A 22,893-nucleotide genomic window follows, 5' to 3' on the forward strand; every position below is an offset into this window, starting at 1 on the left:
GCCAAGCATATAATTATAAACACGCAGAACAATGAAATTGCCAACCATGGGTGGAGATGGGCATGTGTACAGAGAGTTGAAAATAGAGCTGCCTTCATGTTGTTTGGCAGCAATTATATATAACGTACTTCGAAAACCTCATGATCTGTTATCGTCATCTTCGTGAATGTGAAACTCGGCCGCGTTGTTATCTGGCCATGCATTTTGTGTACTGGGATACTCGGAAGGCTGGCTGCTGACGTTGCTGTCAGGATCAACGTTTTCGCCATCCGAGGCCTCGCGTTGGTCCTCGATCCCAGGCCACGGCTCATCTTCTGGAAGCTGCCAGCCCTGCGAACCTTGCTCTACGAGAGCTTGGTTGTGTGTGATAATCTCCATGTCGTTCACGCTTTCAGCATCTTCCATGTCTTCGGATCCGCTCTCGTATATCTCGATGTTAAAGTCAGAGTCATCATCGAAGTCATCCTGGGCGGGAACAGGAGCAGCACTCCCTGCGCGAATAGGTCGTTCTTGGAGAGGGGCATTGCTGTACGGCGTAGCATAGGCAAAGGGAGTAGTGCCACGCGCTGGTTGACGATCATGAATTCCAAGGGGCATTGGACTCGGTGAAGCAGTCCATCTGGGTGTGAAACGATGGCTAGGTGATCTTGTGCGGCGACGCTTCATGATTGCCGACTGGGAGTTGGCATGCAGAGCTGGAGAGGAGCGACGGCTCTGTCCGTATGACGCCACGCGGCGTCTGCTGAGGGCAGGTGAGGCTTGTACTGGGGCAGACATGGGCATTGAAGAGGTCCTAATGTGAGGCGGGCGAGAGCCCCGTCTGCTGAGCAACGGTGACTGAGCACGTGTCATAGATGGACTTGCAGATTTGATTGACTGCAGAGCTGGATAAAAGGTCTGCGATGGTGATGATGAGGTTGGTGCCTTGTCGTGTCGCACGTTCATGGAGTTGCTTGCACTCGGTGGCTCATCAAGCTGCTCAACCCAAGACCAGCACTCTTCATACGGTTTGCCTTCGTCTAGTGAGGCTGATGGATCAGGGGCGACCGGACTCATTTCCCTGAGCATCTGCCACGTCCAGCCCATTTCGTAGGCCTGAAAGTCCTGAAGGTAGGCATCAGGATGAGTTACGAACAACCTAGGCTCAGAAGCTCTCATCATGACTTGGCTCAGGAACTGAACGTCCCACACAGCTGGAGTCATCATCTCAGCAGGACTGAGGAAACGTAGTCGTGAATCCTTGTGAATTTTGCGAAGGGGGACCCAAGTGGATTGAAGCCCCAAAAATGTTGATGAGCGAGGATCTGTCGTTTGTGGACGAGAGAAAATGTTCATCTCGCGAAAGAGGTGACCAAAAGCTGCGTTCATAGCCATAGTAACGCTACGAGCGTCCGAGCCCTTGACAGATATCGTCTTGATTAGACCACGGCTGCGCAATCGTCGATCAATAACGCCTTTGTCTGCGCAAGCTTTAGGCAGAAGCCATTTCGTGTCTTGATCTGAGACCATCCAGTCAGGATAGAGCGACATCTCAGACCGGAGAGTTGCAGTGCTGTGCGTCATGGGTAATTGCGTCCAGTCATCGTTGGAGATTTGTGGCTCGTTCTTGAACTGCTGTGCCTCCTGCCATACCTTTTTAAGGGGAAAAGGCAGAAAGACCACCTCGATCTCAAATGGATGATTTGGGGATGGCATCAGCGACTGTAATTGCACCACCTGTGCTTGTAGAGATTGGACCTGACTCCACAGCTCCTGTGAGTGAGTTGGCCGACTCGTAGTGCTGGTCGATACCGATATCACACTGGCATCATCACCACGGCGAGACGTGACGCTATTGCTGTCGTTAAGAACGCTCTTGTTATCATTCACAAGTTTCTCCACTTCCTCAACGCGACTTTCTAACTCAGTCATACGAATGTCGGCGTGATCATGCTTTTCGTGGCATTCCTCATGTCCCGCTGCTGTGAATGAGACCGTCTCCAGCCGATCCAAACGCTGATCGTGACCGCTGACAATGTCAGATAGGTTCTTGAAAGCGCGACGCGAAACAGCTGCACTGAAGGCTGGAGCTCGGGGTTCAGACTGGGTTGGTGTGCTTGCGCGGGGAGTGTCAGGTGGTTTGTAGTCCTGGGAAGTCCACGTAAAAGAGTCAGCTGGTGGCGCCTGGTTCTGAGGCACAGAAGTTGGTGGAACATCCTGGGTATTGGCCTGAGTTGGGGACGGAGGTTTCTCTGCTGCAAGCCCATTGAGTGTGTTAAGTCCCTTTCCTGCAAACGGCCGGAGATATTTGGCGTGGGCGGATGAGGTTGTCGATGCGGTTTGAGAAGCAATCAAACACTGGGCCGGTATTGGTGGAATAGCAGAAGGGCAAGACTGTGACTGAAGAAGGCCGCCCCAGCTCAAGGTATCCGGGATTGATGCAGAAGCACCGATGTTTTGGCTGGTAGAAATCCTTGGAAATGGGCCCATATCCGCGGATATTCTCTGGTCCGGTAATCTCTGGTCTGGCGTCCTTTGGAAAGAAAAGGCTCCTGCATTGAAACTCGCGAAATCCATTCCGGGTATCACAGGGGGCGTCTTGATGGCAATGTCCACTACGGGGCTTAACGGTTCTCTTCCAGTCCTGGGTCTCTCGTTCTCCTGGCCTGGTATACCCACCTCGGGCTGCTGGACATCACGAGATCCCTCCTCATGATAACAGGCGTGGTGATTGCACATACACCATTGGGTTTGGTCCGGCACAAGATTGCCAGTTGGGCAACGACTCCAGAACCTCCGGCATCCACATCGGGCTCCATTGGCACCAGGATTCAAGTCCACGAAACCGCAAGCTCCTCCTGGCAAGCTGGGAGTCGGCGCCCTTATCGCGACAGCATCTGTGTATATATCGAAGGCATTAGGAGTGAAGTGAGACGGGTCGAACGGGGTCGTTGCCATTGGAAGCTACACGCGCTCATGTCGCGAGGTTGGGATCGAAAGCGAGTGTATAGATAGGCTCGGGTGCCTTCGAGGATTGAGGTCCAAGTCTGGGGGGGAAGCTACTATGTAAGATATATATATATGGTATGGCAATTGGTCGATGACAGCCGTGATGATGTGTCAAGGGCTGCAACCAGGCCCAACTGGACAGGGTCGCAGGCAAATCGGCCGCCTAATTTCAGTTCATCGCACTATAAGATCAATTAGAAGAGCTGTCCAGGTCGTCAAGGTTGAAAAATATCCAGGCGCAGTCCAAAAAACCCGGGCGAGGAAATGGAACAGAATCCCAAGGCATGGATGAGACTGACCAAAGCGCGAACGGAGAAGGGAAAGCACACGAGCGCTGATGGAGGGAACAGCGCAATTTATACACTGGAAGCTCAGGAGACGACGAGAAATCGCAGGCGAACGGGGGAGAGTGGGCGAGAAGCAAAGTCGCAAGAGCACGAGGCACGAGATGGAGGGGACTCGAAATGTCTGTCTGCCTATGGAGGAGGGAACAGGGCGAACAAGGCGACTGCTTTTCGAGTGGTTCACGAGATGAGATAGGACAAGAGGGGACGGGGATAGGGAATCAGATTCCCCCACAGCAAGACACGCCTCGACGGTAGGCACGCGCGAATCCTGTTGACGCACTATTGCCATAAAAGGCAAGTAATCATAGCTGCCTTTACAGTGGGAAACAGAGCAGAAATACAGCACGTTCTCGGAAGCAGCTCAATCGCTCAAATTATGGGCAAAATAATGATTTCAAGGTTCACAGTACGGGGATTAATTCATTTTCACCAGCAAGATCATTTTTTAGGGTTTAATAACGTCGGCCGTTGAAGAACACGAAGCTTCATATCTGCCTTTAACGTCTTCTTGGTTAAAATGCAAGGGAGACACGAAACTTGTTAAAGCGGCACCACTTGTCTCAGAGCGCGCTCCTCGCCAAGTCACTTTCAGAGCTGCCTCTCTTTCTACCCCGCCTAATTAAGTGCTCACGCCAGTGCACGCTCACTAAGAGTGACAACAGGACAAGGAAGCGCTTCGAGATAAGGATTTTTCTAACCAATAGGGTGCTTCCGCACTCGACGAGTCCCGCCCTGCTACGGGAACGAACGGCGCCTCCCTCTTCTCCCCGTTGGTCTAAGTTGAGTCAAATGAACGGTTGGACAATGTTCTCTGAAAAGGAGAAGTTCAATCGTGAGGCATCAAGATATAGTATGTGTTGAAGAGAAGGAGTCATAATTGCCAGAACCTTTTATTAAAGAACCGCCCTAAGCCCGTTACTACATGTGAATGATACACAATTCAAGACTTGCACCACCTACAAAGAATCCCTTTGAACTCAGGTACAGGCTGGAGCTGTTTTCACCAAAATAAATACAACCCGTGCAAAGAACTAAAGATGCCTCATTGAGGCAAATGTCACACAAGGCGGAAAATGCAATTGGTTCCCAGCCTCTCCTTACGTTACTTTTCTTTCCAAGATTGACGTGATTGTCATGTCCCATTGCGTTCTAATCTCGACTCGTTCAGTGAGGCGATAACTGGGCCCTTGGCCTCGATTAATGGCTGGCTGTGCAACACACCAGGATAGTCAGTGACAAATGAAAATAAATCACAATGAATCTGAACTAGGACAATGGGATACAATTTGTCTGCAAAGAGTGAAGGGATAATTTCTTTGTTTCCAGTGAGTATTGGGGACCTGCCCAAGGACAAGTCCGTAAAATCATAAAATAAAACTCTATCATGTCCCAGAAAAACTCCAACCATTATCTTTGAATAATTTTCAATAGTGATTTCCTTCGTTTAAAACTTACGTCATGTAGTTAACCTGTAACTGGCCAAATGCTCATATACTCCTGATGCGACCGTTGTAATGCGCCCGTCGTAGCTCATGCGTCAACCTCTGTTACACTTTCATCTTCACATACATCATAATTATCGTCACACTTCGCCCCAGCTACCCATCGGACCGTTAGACGCAATTACAGAGCCTGTACCCAGAGATCCGCCTATGTCCCAGTAGTGTCGAGATGAGACACTACTACGGCGGGCGGATCGTCTGGTGCTCTGACTCGCGCAACTACTCGGATGCCGAATTGCCACTGGACTTCCGGGCGTCGTAGCTTTGAACGTTCGGCGTTCGGCGGGAGGTCGCATGCGTGAAACCAACGGGTGGTGCTGACGGACGCGGGCCAGCTTTGCGGCTGTGTCTTGACTATTCGACGTAGCCAGGTGAACTGTTGTTGAAGGGGGAGGATTGCTGCTTCGTGGCATGAAACGAGAGCGTAGATATCTGAACACCAGTTTCATATCAAGATCCTTCTCCCATTCCTCTTGAGTGAACGTGTTGCTCATAGGAGTGTCTTGTCGTGACGTTTGCGTGACTTCGGCCGAAGATTCAGATCTGCCATGAATGTTGATGGGTTGCGATGATGTCTGAATTGTTGGTTTGAATTGTGGAAATGACGCGTGTTCATGTTCTGTTGGTCGAATGTTGTCTGTGGCGGAATGAGATGAATTTGACTCCGGGATGATTGGAAGGCCAGCGTAGGGAAGTGGCATCTGCTGGACTCGGGTATAGGTTGAGAATGCACCAGGATGATGGGAAATATGGCTGACAAGGGAACCAAGCTCCCTCGACATCCTCTCCAGCATGTCCAGCTGCCATTCCTCTCTAGAGGCAAACTGTCGCGACTCCCATGCCAAGGTTTGGGAAGCGCGGGGTGTTGACGATAGATCTTCATCATCCTCAGGTACCGTTTCTCCCAAGAACACTGAAATCGATCGTTCGTCCATTCCAACTATATCTCGCAAGAATCTTCTGGTGACCTTGGAAAAGAAACCTTTTGAATCCGATGATGTCCCAATAGCATCCTCATCGTGCCATGTCGTGTTGTCTGATTCTCCATCATAGGCAAGGGCCGACGGGACAGAAGGCACGTTGGAGGATGGGCGTTTCTGAATAGATGCTTGCGAAAATCGTCTCCTCCTTGTCTCGCGCTGAATCTCACCTAGCAGTACTCGACTGTGTTCCAGTCGCCAAGCTTCAATTCTTTGGCGCTTCTCTGCCTCATGAACCTGGTCACGCTCTACATCGAGCTGCCGCAGATCAAAGCTCTCTCTTCGCTGATACTGCCGTCTGGGATTGAATCGTTCGAATTGGTAGATGTGATCCTGTGCTTCAGCCCCCAAGGTGGGCTGATCAAGGTGGAAGGATCCCAGACCATCGTGGCCGGGAAACACTGGCCCAGATCCCTGCTGTTCTTCCTGTGGCTGATACTGCACTGCAGATATTGAGCGAAAGCCAGGCAAGTGGCCATCTAGACTATCTAGCTCGGCATCATCCTCTTCATCAAGACCAGATGCTGAGGCGGATTGGCGTGACTCAGCCTCCGATTTCGCAGCCGAGTTCAAACTGCCCAGATCTCCCACTCGTGATCTTCCAGGAGTTTTCAGCGAGTGATCCGTTTCGGTGAGATATGATGTTGTTGTCACATCAGTTGGCGCGAAGAGCACCCATGTCTGCGACTGTTCTGGTTCACGTTCTTGGGTTATTGGCACATCTCTCCGAGGGATCTCTTGCTCGTCAACAGGAGCCCGAACGACGCGCTGGACCGACTGTCGGGTCGGCTGATGAAAAGCCATGATTGTTACGCTCGTTGTAACTGTCGTGAAGCTGCGAGGTTGGCGGCGATAAGGAAATGGCGGACAAGATAAGATGCGTTGATGATGGAAGTGGACCCCCTAGATAACTGTATCCGCCTATGTCGGGGTGCTGGCGGAGGCGATATGCGGCAAAGTGGAACAAAGCAAGTGATAGAGGACTTGGATGCTCGAGGTTATCAACCGCGAGCAGTCCAAGAAGTGAAAAAAGGTGAAGGTATGAAGTAAAAGACAAGAAGATTCGAAAAACAAGATGTTGGGGGAAGAAAGGGTTTGTAGTATCACTAAAAGATAGGGAGAAGAGAGGCGGGAGGATTGCAGATGGAACCTTTGGAGGGGCCAGTCAAGCACCTCAGCGCAAAGTGAACTGCACCAAAGGGAGCTAGGTCAGTCTCCGTACCTTAGAGGGATGCTACGCTCATGGGCGTCATCTAGACGCTGTAGTCGGGGGTTGATCGGCGGGTGGGGGGGGAGACGCTCGCGTGTTCACTTGTCCATCCATCCGCCATAGCCAGTGAAGCTCAGCTGCCTTTGAACTCAACAAGACAGAGAGAAACAAACATGTACAGTACCCGGAAACACGGGTAGAAAGTACCACTGCATAATGCTGGGTATCGATATGTTAAGAGTTCAGACGCCTTAAGACTATGCATTCCCACTCAACAGAGTCCACCCGCATGAGTCGCGAGACGCGGATGGATAAGACAAACCCAAGACCGCATTGAGACAGACGTACAACCCTGATTCTAGCTCTGGCTCTTCTGACGTGGACAGGCGTAGCAATCTTGTTGACGAAGCCCGAACAAACATCCATGATGGCATTTCGGGCCTGCTTATCACTTCATGCCGTGCTGACCGATATTTCAACCGCAGCCGTAAGTTGATATGCCTAATAAGAAGTCGTACGGTTAAACCATCGTTACATTCTTCGAGAAGGAAAAAGGGCCCGGCACATATCCACAGCCAAGATCAGATGCAGGGTGATAAGTTGCTGCCCATCAAAGACAGATCTGAGGTACCTATGAGCTAGCCTGCCCGCAGTCCCGCCCAAGGTGACACAACCGCAGGTGAGGTGCCTTCATGATCCCCTAGGGCCTCCATTCCATTTGTCCAATGCCAGCTTTAGCCAGCCACTTCTCATCTCATACTGCATCTGACTGTGCTAATGGATGCTACTAAAACCGACCTAAAGGAACAGCGCCACACAATAGACACCGACTATCAAGTATCTCACTACTCGGTACAACTGAACCAGATTATTTTTCACAAGAAAGAACAAAGAGGTCCCCGAGCGATGAGTAAAAGAATCCTCACCTCATACGACCTTACGATTCATGTTTCTTCGGCCTAACCAAGGGGGCTCCATCTTGTCCAACGATAACCCCTGATGTCTTCTGTCAGACTGAGGAAAGAGACGTGCGCTACCTGTGACCTTCATGGCGTCACAAATCACCCAAGTGAAGTCATGTGGTCCGAAGACAAGCGTAGCCGCATTGCGAAACTGCCCCAACAAGACATTGCATGTCTGTGTCGACACTCTTAAAGTACAGTCTTCTATATGCAAAACCCAAGTACCTTGAAATGACATATAACAAGCATCAAGAAATGGTAGTATTCCTCCTGCATCAGGATTCCCCCGAGGTGAGAGGGAGTACACCACTATGGTCGGCAGAGCGTACGAGTGGGGATGCGGACAACACGACCCGCCCGCCAATCACCAACCCAAGCGTGAGAGGAATGCCAGGCTTGAGCTGATTGATGAGCAACTGTCTGACTACGATAAGCCAAGAAGTGCATGGCTTAAGAAATTGAGAGGCACATTTCAGTGTTACAGATCTCAGAGAATCCCGTCCGGTGCTTAGATAAGACCTATCACACTAGTCAAAGTCAGAAATTCTTTGCATGATATCATCAATTATGAGGTGCACGATGAAGGAACACAATTCTGAATGCAAGATTTCAATTTGCCTAACCGGCACCTTTCAACTAGTAAAGTCTCGAGAGGTCCTTATTTGACAAGCCATTTTGACGCCAGAAAACCCAGATTCCATCCTGTCCATCATTTCTTTAAGCCTCAGACTTGAAGGCATCAGGGAAGCGGCGGATGTTGCGCTCCAGAGAACCGTGGTTGGAAAGGAACTGGACGTAAGCACCGTCGACCTTGACGCGGCCAGCAGCCTTCTTGTCGAGGTACTCCTCACGTCGGAGAGGGGTGAAACCCCAGTTCTTGGAGACAATGATCTTTTGTCGGCCAGGGAACTTGTACTGGGATCGTCGGAGGGCCTCGAGGGCGATGGCACGGTCTGGTGGTTGATTAGTAAGATGGTCCAGAGTGGCAAAACGGATTACACATACTGGCATCACGAGTGCGGACGCTCATGAGAATCTGGCCAATGTTGACACGGGCGACAGTGCCGTTGGGCTTACCCCAAGCACCACGCATACCGGTCTGCAGTCTATCGGCACCGGCACAAGACAACATCTTGTTGATACGGACGACGTGGAAGGGGTGAGCGCGGACTCGGAGGTGGAAACCCTCCTTACCGGTGTTCTTGACGAGGTACTTGTTGGCGCAAATACGGGCGGCCTCGAGGGCCTCGGAGCTCAGCTGCTCATACTCGTTGGAGACGAGGTGAATGCAGAGAGGGAAGTCGTCAACATTGGCGCGCTTTCGGCCAAGATCGAAGATTCGGATCTTGGGGTCGGGGACACCACGGTTGAACCGAGACTTGGGGTACGGCTGGAGGAGAAGTCAGTATGATACTATCTCCAAAAAATTGGTGATTCATAATCAGGAAGACCACCCCGCAGAAGCAAGGCACTGGACATTTCGTCGCGGAAATGAACCAGCGAGGTCAAAATCACAATATTTCTGGAGATGATTCGAATTAAGAAAAACGCACCTTGTTCTTGCAGTACCGGTAGCAACGAGCAGGACGGCGCGCCATTTTGTCGGAGGTTTGATGGATATCCGGGTTGATGGTGTTGGTGTAGGAGAGAACAGAGCAACACACAAAGAATCTCCCAAACAGCCTTTCTCGCAATGTCTGCTAATTTGTCAGCGAATGAGGTCAACGGATAAATGTCGGCTTAGGGCACGGCAGGAGCGTATCGGGCTTAGCGCACTCCACCACGCACTTGCCTTTCAAAAACCCATGCAACTTTTTCTTCACACATTCAGCTTCCATCAACGAACGTCAAGTCAACGCCAACCCGTCGCCCAACAGTCACAATGGCCCCCCAGAAGAAGAGCAAGAAGGATGCCAACAGCATCAACTCCAAGTTGGCGCTTGTTATGAAGTCCGGAAAGGGTATGCGCAGAGTCCTGAGATACAACCAAAACCGAACTTTGGACTGACAAATTTTGTAGTCACTCTTGGCTACAAGTCTACCCTCAAGAGTCTCCGATCCGGCAAGGCCAAGCTCATCATCATTGCTGGCAACACTCCTCCTCTCCGCAAGTCTGAGCTCGAGTACTACAGCATGCTGTCCAAGGCCCCCATCCACCACTTCTCTGGAAACAACGTAAGTCCCAAATCGCTATGTCTCTTTACAAATACCGTCATGCTGCGGGAAACTGCAACATGATCCTTCTCGGAAATGTTGGCTTGCTTGACAACATTTCTTTGGTCCCAAGAAGTTGAGTTCTTGTGGCCTACCCAGAGAAGAAGTCATCCGACTTTGGAGGGTTCATAGGCTTACATGTCCACCTATAGATTGAGCTCGGTACCGCCTGCGGTAAGCTCTTCCGTTGCTCCACCATGGCCATCCTCGACGCTGGTGACTCCGACATTCTTAGCGACCAGCAGGCTTAAATGTCTTGGCTGATAGAGAATGCATTTTATGGCGTTTGGGGTAAAATGGGTCTAGGGCATTTGAAGATATACCAATCTGAGTAATGAAAAAGCGAAAACTCTTGTTGAGAACATGCGATGCAAGAAAGCTGGCAGTTCTCCCCTTGACCTATGTGTCTTGGGCTTCGTTGGACTGGTATCGATTACCAGTTCAAGCCAATAAAAAATAAAGCTCATGCATTGTTCCCCGCCAATATCTGTCTTGTCCCTGTGATAGTAACATTAGTCGTCATGCAAATGGATCTGTTAATGTCGCGTTCAGCGTTGCGACAAGAGAGCACTAACGTATGGACCTCTGTCACCCCGTTGTAAGGACTCAATACAGAAGCACTCCCCTTCACCTGTATATGTATAAACTCTCTGGTTGCTCATTATCCTTAGCTGAACAAGGTTTCCTGGTTCTTAAGTCGGCATGTTAACTTTTGTGTTATCCCTGTTCGAGAGGCATTAAACCTTCAAGGGTAGGAATGCACGGGTTGTTGAGGAGCAACCCGCTACTGGGAACGCATGACCTTACCAGCTTCAAGAGCCATTCACTTAATTATAAACCATAAGGTTCAGGCCTTGGACGTGCAGTGACTACGCTAACCGGTGTTGCGATCGGAATTTCGAATGCTTGGGTTAGCTGGCTGTGAGTCAACCACTACGTGGCATACATATAACATGATCAGTTTTGGAAGATATGCTCATTCCTCTACCACTCATGTGATACATTGACGGGCATTTCATTCAAATCTCAGTTGCCAATCTCCCATTACAATTCTTCCTAATTTCCAGGTGCATCATTAAAGGCACTTTACCAGAGGGCATGCATAGTACGCATGGATCAAGTATGGCTCTGTTCTTTGCGGGAAAACTTCCAGGCACAAGCATTTATTAATGTCCCCAACACCTTCTGGGGAAGATCCGTGGCATTCATTCATAAAGGGCCCATATAAGGAGCTGTTCCACTCATTGACACGGCAGAATAACATTGAACAGCCACACATCACCTCTTACGACGCTACGGCGCCAGCAATGTTACGGATATAGATTGGCTGCTACAGTATGAGTAAATAATTAAGATTAATGACTATACATGTGTACATCGAAACCTTCCTATAATGCTCCGTCCCTTACTTAGGTACACCATAATCGAGGGAGGTTGTTGGCAATAGAGTGTGAGTCCCTGCATATCAGGTCAGCCAACACCCGTCGAATCCTTTGTCCTCGACTGGCAAGTTTTGCGGCTTCGTCCCTCAACATCTGCACAGCATTCACTCTTCTGCAACAAACCCCAAACTGGAGTCGTTTCTCAAGGCTTATCGCTATCAATCCAGTTACACAATATAGCACAGTATTTCCTGGCCTGGCGCAGCCTCCACTGTTTCAACAGTTGAATGCTTGGATGCCCCAGAAATATCGACCTTCTGGACGCCGACGCCACACGCTAAAGTGCAGGCCCCTACCCCGTACCTGGCAACGTCCCTTTTGAGGCGCAGACGGACTGTCCGCTACTGTATTGGACAGACGAGACACACTCCTATTTCAGCTTCGACCCTTCTTGTTGGGTTTATTATCTTTGAATACGTTCCAGATCACCGGGCGAACGTGCAACACAATCGGCCGCAAGCAGAAGACACTACCGCAGGTTTAAGCCGTACAATATCTATACTCGACCTCGAAACAACCTGGTGTTGCTCTCACTCCCTTGAGACACCGCCAACTCTTCTTACGCTGCATCGCTAAAAGCATACGACCCAACACAGCCCAACCAAACAAAACAAATAAACATGTCTGCTGCTACAAAGAAGCCTCCGGCGGGTGGTGTTGGCCGGGTTTCTCATACCGAATCTAATTCTTCAACAAGTCCTTCTCCCTCACGTTCCAACTCTCGATCTACTACTCCTACCAGCAATGGCCATACCCGCACTCGATCGCTACGAACAACTGCGCCTGTGTCGGCCCGTGCTGCTATTGCCAGAAGGGATACTCTGAGTGCTGCTGAATCAGACGCTCGAGCCGAAGCTGCTGCTGCCGTTGAAGATCTTCAGAAGCGCCTAGAGAATGAGGAGAAGTCTTCCCTTCAATACAAGCGTCATGTCGAGGTTCTCCAGTCCAAACTCGACGAGGCGGTCAAGGAGTCGGCGAAGTTGGAGGAGAAAGCGCACGAATACGAAGAACAGATTGAGGCTCTGAGTAACGAGAAGAGGGAGATGACTCGTCAGATGCGTGAGATGGAGTCCATTTACGAAGCGGAACGCAGTTCGATTCTTAAAGAGAAGGAAGAAATGGCCAGCCGAGAAGAGGAGATGCAGGCCATGATCCAGCGCCTCAAGGACAGCCTTGCCCAGCGAAACAACATGGCGGAAGAGAGTCGCCCTTCGAGACAACGTATGTCCACATATTCATTCTCTCTGCCATCTTCCCCGCTCACTGGTTATCCAGATTCTGCCGGCTCATCGCCATCGCTCGAAAATGGCAGCTTCGCACCTCCATCTTCTATTCAGCGCAGCGACTCGCGGAATAGCTCGAAACTCATTCTTCAGAAAGATAAGCTCATTGAGTCTCTACGACTGGAACTCGCCGAGGCTCAGATTAAGCTGGTCGAGTCAGAGAACCAGGGCGGCGGTCGCCTGCACGAGGTCGAACGACTCCTCATGGAGGCTCGCATGGCGAACGCTCGACTTATGGAGGACAACGAGAGCTACCAGCTGCTTCTACAGGAGCGTACACTCAAGGGTGACTTTGGGCAGAACGACTTCAGCTACATGGGCAGCAACTCCAACCAGGACGCCCTGGCTGCACTCGAGGGCAAGGCTGCTGGTTCTAGTCTTGCTGATGAGTTGTCTGAGGCTACTGAGGGGGAATCTGTCTCCGATGGTGACCGCCGTCTTGAGGCCGAGCTGAAGTCCATGAAGGAGCAGAACAAGGCGCTCACATTATATATTAACAAGATTATTGAGCGCCTTCTTAAACATCAGGACTTCGAGTCCATCCTCGACCAGTCGAGCGATTTGAAAAGCCTCCCAGATACCAACAAGGAGCTTCCTCCGGCCCCTGCCGACAAGCAACAGTCTGGGGCAACAATCCTCCAGCGAGCCAAATCCATGGCGGTCGGGCCTACCAAACCGAGGCCTAGGCCAATCTCCGTCATGCAGCCCTCCACCAGCTCAAACCACACCGACCCTGACAAGGCACCTAGTATACCGATCGGGTTATCACGTTCAACCAGTACAAGACGGAATCCACGGCCTCAGAGCGACCAATATACTGGGGCTGCCAGCCTGGTCAGCCAGATGTATCGGGGGCCAGACGGCCCCGTCTCTCCACCACTTGGGACTCCACGGCATTCCCAAACCTTCTTCTCCCCGCCGAACAACTCGGGCAACCCTAACGCGGCCGCCCGGGTGCCTAGCGGAGCCTCGGTGGCCACCTCCGGCAACTTTCCTGGGATGCGGAGTGAGACGTCCAGCTTGAGCGGAGAGTCTGGAGAGTTATCCATGTCGACGCCGCCCTCGCAATCACCACCCCGAACCCACAATGATAGGCACACAACGTCGTTCGCGGGAGGCAAGCCGAGGCCGCTTCGACTGGTCCAGGAGAACCAGGAGGCTGTCAAGGAGAACAAGCGAGCCAGCTGGTACTCGCCATTCACCTGGGGGGCCAAGAAGGAGGACCAGCAGGTACCGTCCGGCAACCCCATTCCCGAGTAGAGCGGAATAGGGCTGTAGGAAGGGCCTGAGACTGGAGAGAAGATGCTACGCAGTGACACAGAATTAATGAGACGTGACGCTTGGATATGTATGTTCATGGGGCATCCTTGGGGACTGATGACTGGTCATGTACGATTTACGTCAACAGATATAGCGGCGTTTGGTTCATGGATTATCGTTGGCTGTATCGACGCCGTCTCGCAAGCAATGGGTGGTGTTTTAAGGATTTGTCCTGTTGGTGCTTGGGATACGTGATGGACAATTCCAAGCTAGTATGGGAGCACATGACTGTTGACGACGAACTGGGAATGGAGGCATGATGTTTCTAGATATAGACTTACGGAAAGCACTCGTATAGCGAGGTTACAATCATGAATATAGTTGACGATATTGGTTTTACGAATCCAGGGGCTTCTTATTAATCTTTGGATAATGTCGAATAGTGTTGTGTTTTTTCTAGGGCTGGCATTTTAGGCGTCCTATAGATACGGATGAATGTACAGCGACACAGCCTGAACGGGAATGTCATAGTTGATTCCGTAAGTGACATATCATCGAATCTTGAAGGACATTGAGTTACAAAGCTTTCCTCCATCTTCCTTGCCCTTGCTGGCCTCATATGCAATATAATACTACATGTCAAACCTGGCCAACCGTAAAGTTGACTGGCTGCTGAATTGTCAAGTTCAGTGAGATGCTGTTCCCTTTCAGACCCTACATGCATCCTGGACAGAATCAATAGTCCTTCCCGAAGCAACTCTACGATGCTACTTAACCGAGCAGATAAGTATACAAGCATGTACAAGTTGCGCGATTTCAGACAAGAGCTATGATGTGTAAAGCAGTCATTCGTAAGCGCACGCATATACTACGACTGGACAACACAGCATACATACTCCGGTCCCAGGGGAGTCAGGATTATTGTGATAAGACGGGACAAGTGGTCCGTGGCACGAGGAACATCCCGTTGACAGCTCAGATGGCGCGACGCGGGATGATCATCTGCGCAGGAACCCGAGGAGACGATAGGCTGTGTTCATGACATGTCAGCCCTGGGAATGGGGGTAAGTGATACAAAACAAGCAGGACAATGAATCCAAGAAATAGCGCATGTGGAGGGTACGTATTGTTTTTTTATTCAGAGGGTGCGCTCCGGATTGTGACTGTGATTATCATGATGCGTTATGTTGATGATGATTTGTGGTTGTTATTTGTCCACCACCAACAAGGGTTCAGTTTGGCAGCTGACTCTGATCTTGATTCCATTCTCACAAAATCCGCAGAAGGAATCGAAGCCAAGCCGGCTGAGGTGGCTAAGCATTCTATTTGGGGACTGATTAACACCAGTTGATGCCTATCGAGGCTGAATCGAGATCCAGCTTCTCTTATTGTAGCATCTCGAAACTTGTCCTGTCTGTGTGCATGAACTTGGCTACCCTCATGTTACACAAGCCAGGGTTGAAGACTTTCTGGCAAGTTTTTGGGATGTTGATACGAGGCAGCTTAGTGAGTCGTGAGTGTAAGACAGAGAGAGAGACTCGATCGTAGAGTTGCAGGGTTAAGATACATGAACTTATAAACATATCAGTGCATCATAAGATAATCAGGGTGTTTGTATTCTCTCCTTCGTTTGATCCTCAAGAGGAAGCTAGGCAGGAAATACACAGGCCATTCACACCCTGTGTCTTCTTGCTCGGCTATATCGATCTTGTCCACCGTAATTGAGCTTGTTCTGACCAAGACATTGGAATTTGTGGCTTGGGTCTTACCCTGAACTTGAGCATCTGCTGTCCAAGCATGTGGCATACTTGCGACCTTGGTGGAGAAGGATGATACTCGTGTCAGACTGTGAGAGGCTGAAGAGTCGAGAATAGTGACTGTGACTTGAAAGGAGCTGAATATTCTGCCTACACTATTACCTCTAATGTTTCTTGTTCGATTTTGGTTTTAGGCAGGAGGTAGTTGACGTAGGTCAGAGCATTTGCTTTTACTCTGTAGGTACCTAGTGAACGGAAGCCGAATCTCAGATCCGAGATACAGACAGCAAAAGTCTTCATCCGCGTCTCGGAAGGGCGAACGGATGATACCCCTCCCGAGTTACTGTTACTCCTCCATGCACGAGAGGATGCCGACGCGTGTATTATGTGCATGGCTTTCAGATGATGCTGGTCCATGTATGTCTGAGACCGAGGTTCATTGACAGGATCCAGGGTAGTTGGAGTGACAGGAGTTTGATGGGGCATGATTAACAATGCAGAGAGACACAAGACTTTGCAGTGTAGATTTAGCAGATCCCAACAACGCATATGATTGTGTCTCTTCTATCAATAAGGAGTCTAAAACCATTCTCAAGTCAAAAGCCGAGGCATTGTTGTCATGATGAGGCCAGCGACACGGCCCGAGCAAGAACATGAACTTGGCATCGTGCAACCACATTGGTACCTACCTACATGCCTTGTGACAATATGTATGTAGCAACGTTGGCGATGACCATCTATCTTGCATATTCATCTTCTGGGGTAACATGGCTAACAGCACCAGCGGCATATACTTACATACCTACTGTATGTACGGGATAACTGTGTTAACTCCGTCCCTCCGCCTCGACGCAAGCATCAACCAGGACCTTTCACTCACAACAAAGCACCTACAAACCTGCAGCATCTGACAGTCCCGGACAATTCTTTCCGGTCCCCGAGTAGCCGAAATAGGCAAGCAGTATCATCAAAATGTGCGGTCAGAGCAGTCACGGGTTTTAAACCGCGATACCCAGAGTATACCTGAAACTGTTATTCAAGAGTCGGTGAGGTATTGTAGTGTCAGTGTACTAGGGCTAGGACCGCCGCCGTGTCTGAGATTTGAGCACAACGAGCCTCTAGAAGCGTTCTCCGGTCTCCGGGGGACTGTGATGATTGTTTCCGCCTGGTTTGGCTGGTCGAATGGGGCTTTCTTTTTGCTAGCGGGTTTGCCCCGGTCAGAACAGAACGGTCTGCTGGGACAATGTGTCAGGGGATGACCGGCTATTGTCATTGGGGGCTCGTCCTACGAAGGGCAAAGTCCATGACGTGCAGGCTGAAGATTGGGGCATGTTCAAGGCAGATTCAGGTTCGTGTCAATCCAATGCGAATGAATGAATGAATATCAAAAAGAGAAGATGATGCAGGCTTTAAGTGTCCACATGATCATGCTGATGAGCCGTGCTGCAACACCACACATCGCATCCCATTGCATCCCACGACTGGCCCACTAAGAACCGTTGTCAACGTGGCTCTGGAAGCTCTAGCTATGCTAGCTGCAGTCAACAAGACAAGCCCTCACTGGGGTGTCACAAACACTGCATCGCATAGTACACAGGAGTACGGAGCAGCCTATCGTGCAGTGGAGGAATAGGGCTAGAAAGGTTGAAATTTTCACCTCTGACCGTCTTTGTAAGGCCCAGGTCCCTTCTGGAGAGCCACTGCTGCTCGTCTTTATAATCAGCGGACCCGGCCGATGCTTCTGTGTTGCCGTGATGATAGTGACATTGTCTGAGAATATCCGAGACGTGAGACTTGGCGTTGTTGCGAAGCTTAGATTCAGACCAGAAATACCGATGATTGGAAATTGGCAAGACTCGGTGTACCAAACCTGATGACCTATGAAGTGAGATGGAGCTTTGTAACTGCAATAAGTTAGCTACTCGCCCAAGTCCACTGCCTAGACAAAGAAGCGAAATGGAAGTCCTCTTGCGACGATCTGAGTGCGAGCAGGCAGAGAAGACATTTTTGGTGTGGGAGCAATCAGGTACCGGCTACAGGGATGGCTTCCGCCAAACAAGGGCTCTCCACTCTGCTTACGATTGGATCCTTGATGTCGCGCCTGGTGCCAGGAACCGGTTGCAGGGGCTGTTGCGAGTGCGAATCTGGAAGGGACCGGGCTTTGCGGTTCAAGAAGCATTTTGAGGCTTGAGATGTTGTTGGGTTGAGAACTTGAGATACAGAGAGGCTCAGTGCGAATTTGATAACTACCTACCTAGACAGAGGAAGCTATTCACTAGGGGCAACAATTAGAGTTAAGAAGTGGCTACTTTATTCTGACTCCTATCGTCATCATCGCCATCGTTTAGCATCACTTGATGAATGGTCTTGGCTAGCTTGAACTTGCTAACTTGTTCGGCTTACCATGTCTGTCAGGGAAAGCTGTCAACATAGATCGCCCTACTCGAGCCACATGAGCATTTGTTATGGCGTTGATCTTTCGGAATCAGAATTGACTTTCAGGAACCACTTCTGACAAACAAGTAGTTGCTGAGAAACAGCCATCAGCCAGTGAGTGGACTACAAATTTGGAAGGTTTGTTGAGTATCCTTCAACTGAATTAGTCGCTATAAGCCCTTCTTCTAGTTACGATGATATTAGGAGACGTAGTATTAATTAACTGCGCATATGATGGTGGTAGAAAACAAACATTTCCATCATATCAACACAATCCGTCACTCACTTACAACCCCAAATCACACCCACTCAGACAGACTCAACGAGGAGAGGGGGAAGAAGGCATCCTTGTTGGGACCCAATGAGATGCAAAGAATTGCGACATGATCGTGGCCGAAAACTCTGAACAGCTCGTGAGGTCTGCTTTCTTTTTTTCATCTTTTCTTTTCCTTGTTGCTCTATGTAAGTATTCTCTGTCCTAAATCATAGCCTGATGTTGGATGGATGTACGTACATATGTAAATCAGTGTCAGCTTTAGCACCCGCGCTATCCTCCCTTCAATCTAGACTCGTCCAACCCAACAAGACATTGACTCTCTGTGTCTCCAGGGCTTTCGTACCAAGACGACCCGACAGATTGTGTCATGCTTCAACGCTAAACGCAACTGACCAATCCACTTGATTTACCCCAGCCAGAACTTGCCCCTACGTGATTCCTTTCTGGTTCTTTGCCAGGCCCCATCCCGGGAGCCAGCCCATGTCTCTTATTTTGGGGGGGGGGGAGAGGGGGGCGCTGCTCTTCCGGAAGACTCTCTGAGTGAGTGAAAAAAAAAAGGACAGGAAAAAAAGGTACTTTGATCTACGTACCCGGCTGCGTCAGTAATCGGACGGGAGTGCGGATATAGGTACGGCCGGGTACAACACCAGCGTCACCTTTTCTCTCACATCCACATCCTTCACATTACGGCCAAGACTACGTCCACCACCATCTTCTCGCCTACACCCACCGTCACTCCCGCCGACCACTACCATCATACTGTACTCACTCACTCACTCACTCAGTTGCTCGCTCGCTCACTACTACTACTTACTCTCGACCTCAACACCACCACTACCACCACCACTTTTACGACAATAAACGATACATCTCGTCATCGCACCGTTTTCTCTATTCTGTACATGCCGACTGTTTCGCCCTCGTTTAGTTCGATACTCTTCCTACCTATCTAGTCAACTTGCATTCGCCCTCACCCTTTGTCTGCCCAGCCATATCCCGCCCGTCCGCTTGTGTCGTCTGCCATATACTCGACAGACAGGTGCCAGCAGCCGTCCGGAATAGGTTGGGTTAGCTTCTCTTTGCGGGCTCTCCCTCCTGGACATTCTCGCGGCCCTCGATCTCGGCCATACGCCCATCCTGTTTCAATGACGAGCCAACCACAATGATCTATTCTGAAATCTGCTTTGCAATTCATTGTCCCTGCTAAGGCCCGTCCCGGTGGTATGCTCGCTAGGCATTCACTCCACCATTCCCACAGGCCACCGTCATCATGGACAAGTCATCTGCCGTCTTAGACGGCACATCTGGCGTCGGTCGTGCGTCTCGTAACGTGACCGACCCATCTGCAACATCATCAAGCGCAACAACAGGAAGTCAGAACTCGAAACAATCCTCTGCCAACAATTCTGTAGGCCCTTCGCCCTTGGCCTCAAGAGATTCTTCCCCCACGCGACGCCCTCAAAGGACTGCTTCAGCAAACCGCTTGCCTGGTAATCGATCTCGAAAAAACAGCCAAACCGATAATAGTCCTTCACGGACGACACGGCCAAGCTTGTCCTCCGCTCCTCCATCACGGTCATTGTCCTCGACCAACACCCCAACACTTACACCATCCCAAGAACAACAACAACAACAGATCCAAGCACCGACCCCACAAAAGCCAGGCTTCAACGCAGACCTTAAAGACAGCCCGCGATGGCCCGTATCGCCCCGCCTGCGATCGCCTCCTCCCCAGTTCAGTAACAGACCAGCAATTCCGGCACGTCGCAGCGAACAGGATCTTCCTTCCATTAGTGTTCAACGACCTACACCGTCACCGCAGCCTATGGAGCAACAAACAATATCAGAGAGCGAAATGGAGGAGTCGCAGTATCCCTCTGGTATGCGAACTCCAGCTCGCGTAGCGTTGGAAACGGTTCAAGAAGTCAGTTTACCAAACTCTCCCAACCCTCCCAACGGGTCGGCTTTAGTGGAAAGGGTGAAGGAAAAGCTATCAAGCACCGACAACTATTCTGATACCGCACTCCCCGATGGACGGGCTCTACGAGCAAAGAACAGCTTGGTCGGTCAAGAGAGTGGAAGCGACACTAGCAACAACAAGGCGGAAACTAGAAGACCGACATCCGTTCCTCCACCCATAATTACTCGGCAGTCTAGTGCCATGTCGAATAAGCAAATGAAGTCGAAGCAAGATGGATCCATACAGACCATGACAGTAGAGACTGAGACTGTTCCAAGCGTGCCACAGGTTGCGCTCACAACCACCCAGAAAAGTGAAGGAACGAACGGAACTCTGAAGACGAAACAGAGCACCGAGACAATAAAACCGAAAAAGGATAAGAAGAAGGTTACACGCAAACAGCCCCCAGTAAATGCAGGGAATGGTGAGCCTGAGCTAGTGACACTGATATTGAGGGATGTTGCTAATATCCATCCAGCATCCTCCAAAGCCGATGTTTTCGAGGCAACAATTGCCAGCGCCGTTGACGAAGCAAACACCTCGGATTCTGAAGAGACCTTTGTTTACGACTCTAACCCTCCAGATGGCAATGATCGGGCTGGACGCCGGTTTCATTCAAGGACTCCCAGTGCTACATCCATGGCTAGCCAGGCTGATCGCCAGAATCTGCGATCCATTTATGGTATTATGGAGAGTGGAGGACCTGCTCATGGACCCAAAAAGACGATGAAATTCGTCAACACTTTTACCAGCAACGGAAACGAGAGCCTGGCAGTCGAAACCGAGGATGGCAAAGGCTCTAACCGCAGTGGTGGCAGTGGGTCAACACGAGGTACGACGAGACACCATCACCACATTGGTCGCTGGGGTAGACAGCCTGGTAACGGCCATGCTTCGCTATTTGACAATGAGTCCCCATTTCCGAATGCTGCGAGGTCGAAGCTCGCTGGTCCCAATTCTCGCAATTCATCCGGGCCACCGAGCCCTCGCAACGCTCACTCCAACGCTCCACGCCATTTTGGACATAAACGTTCTGCGATGCAGATGTCGTCCAGTTACGATATGGATGACACGACAGGAGCAGATGATGAGCGTACACCTCTTCTCGGCTCGGTCCGCTCAGGTCGTTCAGGTCGAAACCGGCGTGGGCCGCACAACCTACGACAGGCCGAGTCACAAACTTTCGCAAGACGGTCGTCATACTTAAACCGGTTTGCGGCATGCTTGGTGCTTACCATGATGTTCATGCTTGTCATTACTGGCGCTATCGGCTTCATGTTTGCTACCTCGCAGCCGATGACTGGAATCGAAATCACTGCTATCCACAACGTTGTGACCAGCGACCAAGTGTTGATGTTCGATTTGACCGTCAAAGCACATAATCCTAACATCGTTGTCGTCACAATAGACCACGCGAACCTAGAGGTTTTCGCGAAATCTGAATATACAGGAACAGATTCGGACTGGTGGGCTCGACCTTTCCCGCACGGCCCAGATGATATACGTGTGTCAGACGACCCAGAAAACGACCCTCCGCTGGATGATCCCGACCCAGATGACGACCTTCGACCCAACGTTCTTCTAGGACGGATCACAGAATTCGATAGTCCCCTCACTTTTGAGGGCTCTCTTTTCCATCAAGGTACCTCTTCTTCAACTGGAGAGATGCAACTCGAGTACCCTCTGAACAATACAGTGGGGGGCTCGCGACGTTGGGAGCGAATTTACCAGAACGAATTTGACCTGATCGTTAAGGGCGTGGTTAAATATACTCTTCCGATGAGCGCCCGTATCCGCAGCGCCACTGTATCAGGGAGGAAGGCCGTCAGTCCGAATTCTTCAAATGATCCTTCGAATAGTACAAAGGTCGAACCTTGAAAATAGATGGGAGGCTGCCCCGGGAGAGGCAGAAGCCCTTCTGGCCTTTCTTTTGTCAAGTCACCGTTTGTCTTGTGTATTTTGAGCGTGCATAGCATGTCACATCAGGGAGCAGCGGCGTTGGATGTATACCTCCATCCACATTATGGCTGAACATGATAGGGAAATGGAGCTTCAAGATTTTGTTTCATTATTTTGTTCATTGGTTTATAGACAGGTTTAACACCTATGCTTCCTGTCCGGTGTTTCTTGGGTTGTTTTCACTCCAAGCCTGACCTGGTGAGCATGTACAAGTTGTGCCGTGTGGTACGGTACACATCTGCTTGCTGGGAGTAGTCTTCGAGAATGGTTAGGGATGGAGTTATTGCTTTGATTTCGTTTCACAAAACCCATAGAA

At 50.3% G+C, this 22,893-nt stretch overlaps 5 protein-coding genes across 5 annotated transcripts; 3 read left to right on the forward strand and 2 right to left on the reverse strand.

Moving 5' to 3' along the window:
• Nucleotides 1-138: 138 nt before the first annotated feature.
• Nucleotides 139-2,469, reverse strand: J7337_005875 (uncharacterized protein; the record flags this gene model as incomplete). The annotated part of the gene is made up of 1 exon (XM_044823547.1): nt 139-2,469. The coding sequence occupies one exon, from the start codon at nt 2,467-2,469 to the stop codon at nt 139-141; it is 2,331 nt and encodes a 776-aa protein (XP_044682038.1).
• A 2,448-nt stretch (nt 2,470-4,917) lies between these two features.
• J7337_005876 (uncharacterized protein) lies at nt 4,918-6,621 on the reverse strand (the record flags this gene model as incomplete). Its single annotated transcript, XM_044823548.1, has 1 exon — nt 4,918-6,621. The coding sequence occupies one exon, from the start codon at nt 6,619-6,621 to the stop codon at nt 4,918-4,920; it is 1,704 nt and encodes a 567-aa protein (XP_044682039.1).
• Nucleotides 6,622-9,871: 3,250 nt separating this feature from the next.
• RPL30 (60S ribosomal protein L30) lies at nt 9,872-10,454 on the forward strand (the record flags this gene model as incomplete). The annotated part of the gene is made up of 3 exons (XM_044823549.1): nt 9,872-9,950; nt 10,010-10,164; nt 10,356-10,454. 3 exons carry the CDS (start codon nt 9,872-9,874, stop codon nt 10,452-10,454), a joined length of 333 nt encoding a protein of 110 aa, XP_044682040.1.
• A 1,811-nt stretch (nt 10,455-12,265) lies between these two features.
• J7337_005878 (uncharacterized protein) lies at nt 12,266-14,188 on the forward strand (the record flags this gene model as incomplete). The annotated part of the gene is made up of 1 exon (XM_044823550.1): nt 12,266-14,188. One exon carries the CDS (start codon nt 12,266-12,268, stop codon nt 14,186-14,188), a length of 1,923 nt encoding a protein of 640 aa, XP_044682041.1.
• Nucleotides 14,189-19,928: 5,740 nt separating this feature from the next.
• On the forward strand, nt 19,929-22,496 carry J7337_005879 (uncharacterized protein; the record flags this gene model as incomplete). Its single annotated transcript, XM_044823551.1, has 1 exon — nt 19,929-22,496. The coding sequence occupies one exon, from the start codon at nt 19,929-19,931 to the stop codon at nt 22,494-22,496; it is 2,568 nt and encodes an 855-aa protein (XP_044682042.1).
• Between the last annotated feature and the right edge of the window lie 397 nt (nt 22,497-22,893).

This window comes from Fusarium musae, chromosome 4, assembly GCF_019915245.1.
Source record: "Fusarium musae strain F31 chromosome 4, whole genome shotgun sequence".
Taxonomy (NCBI): domain Eukaryota; kingdom Fungi; phylum Ascomycota; class Sordariomycetes; order Hypocreales; family Nectriaceae; genus Fusarium; species Fusarium musae.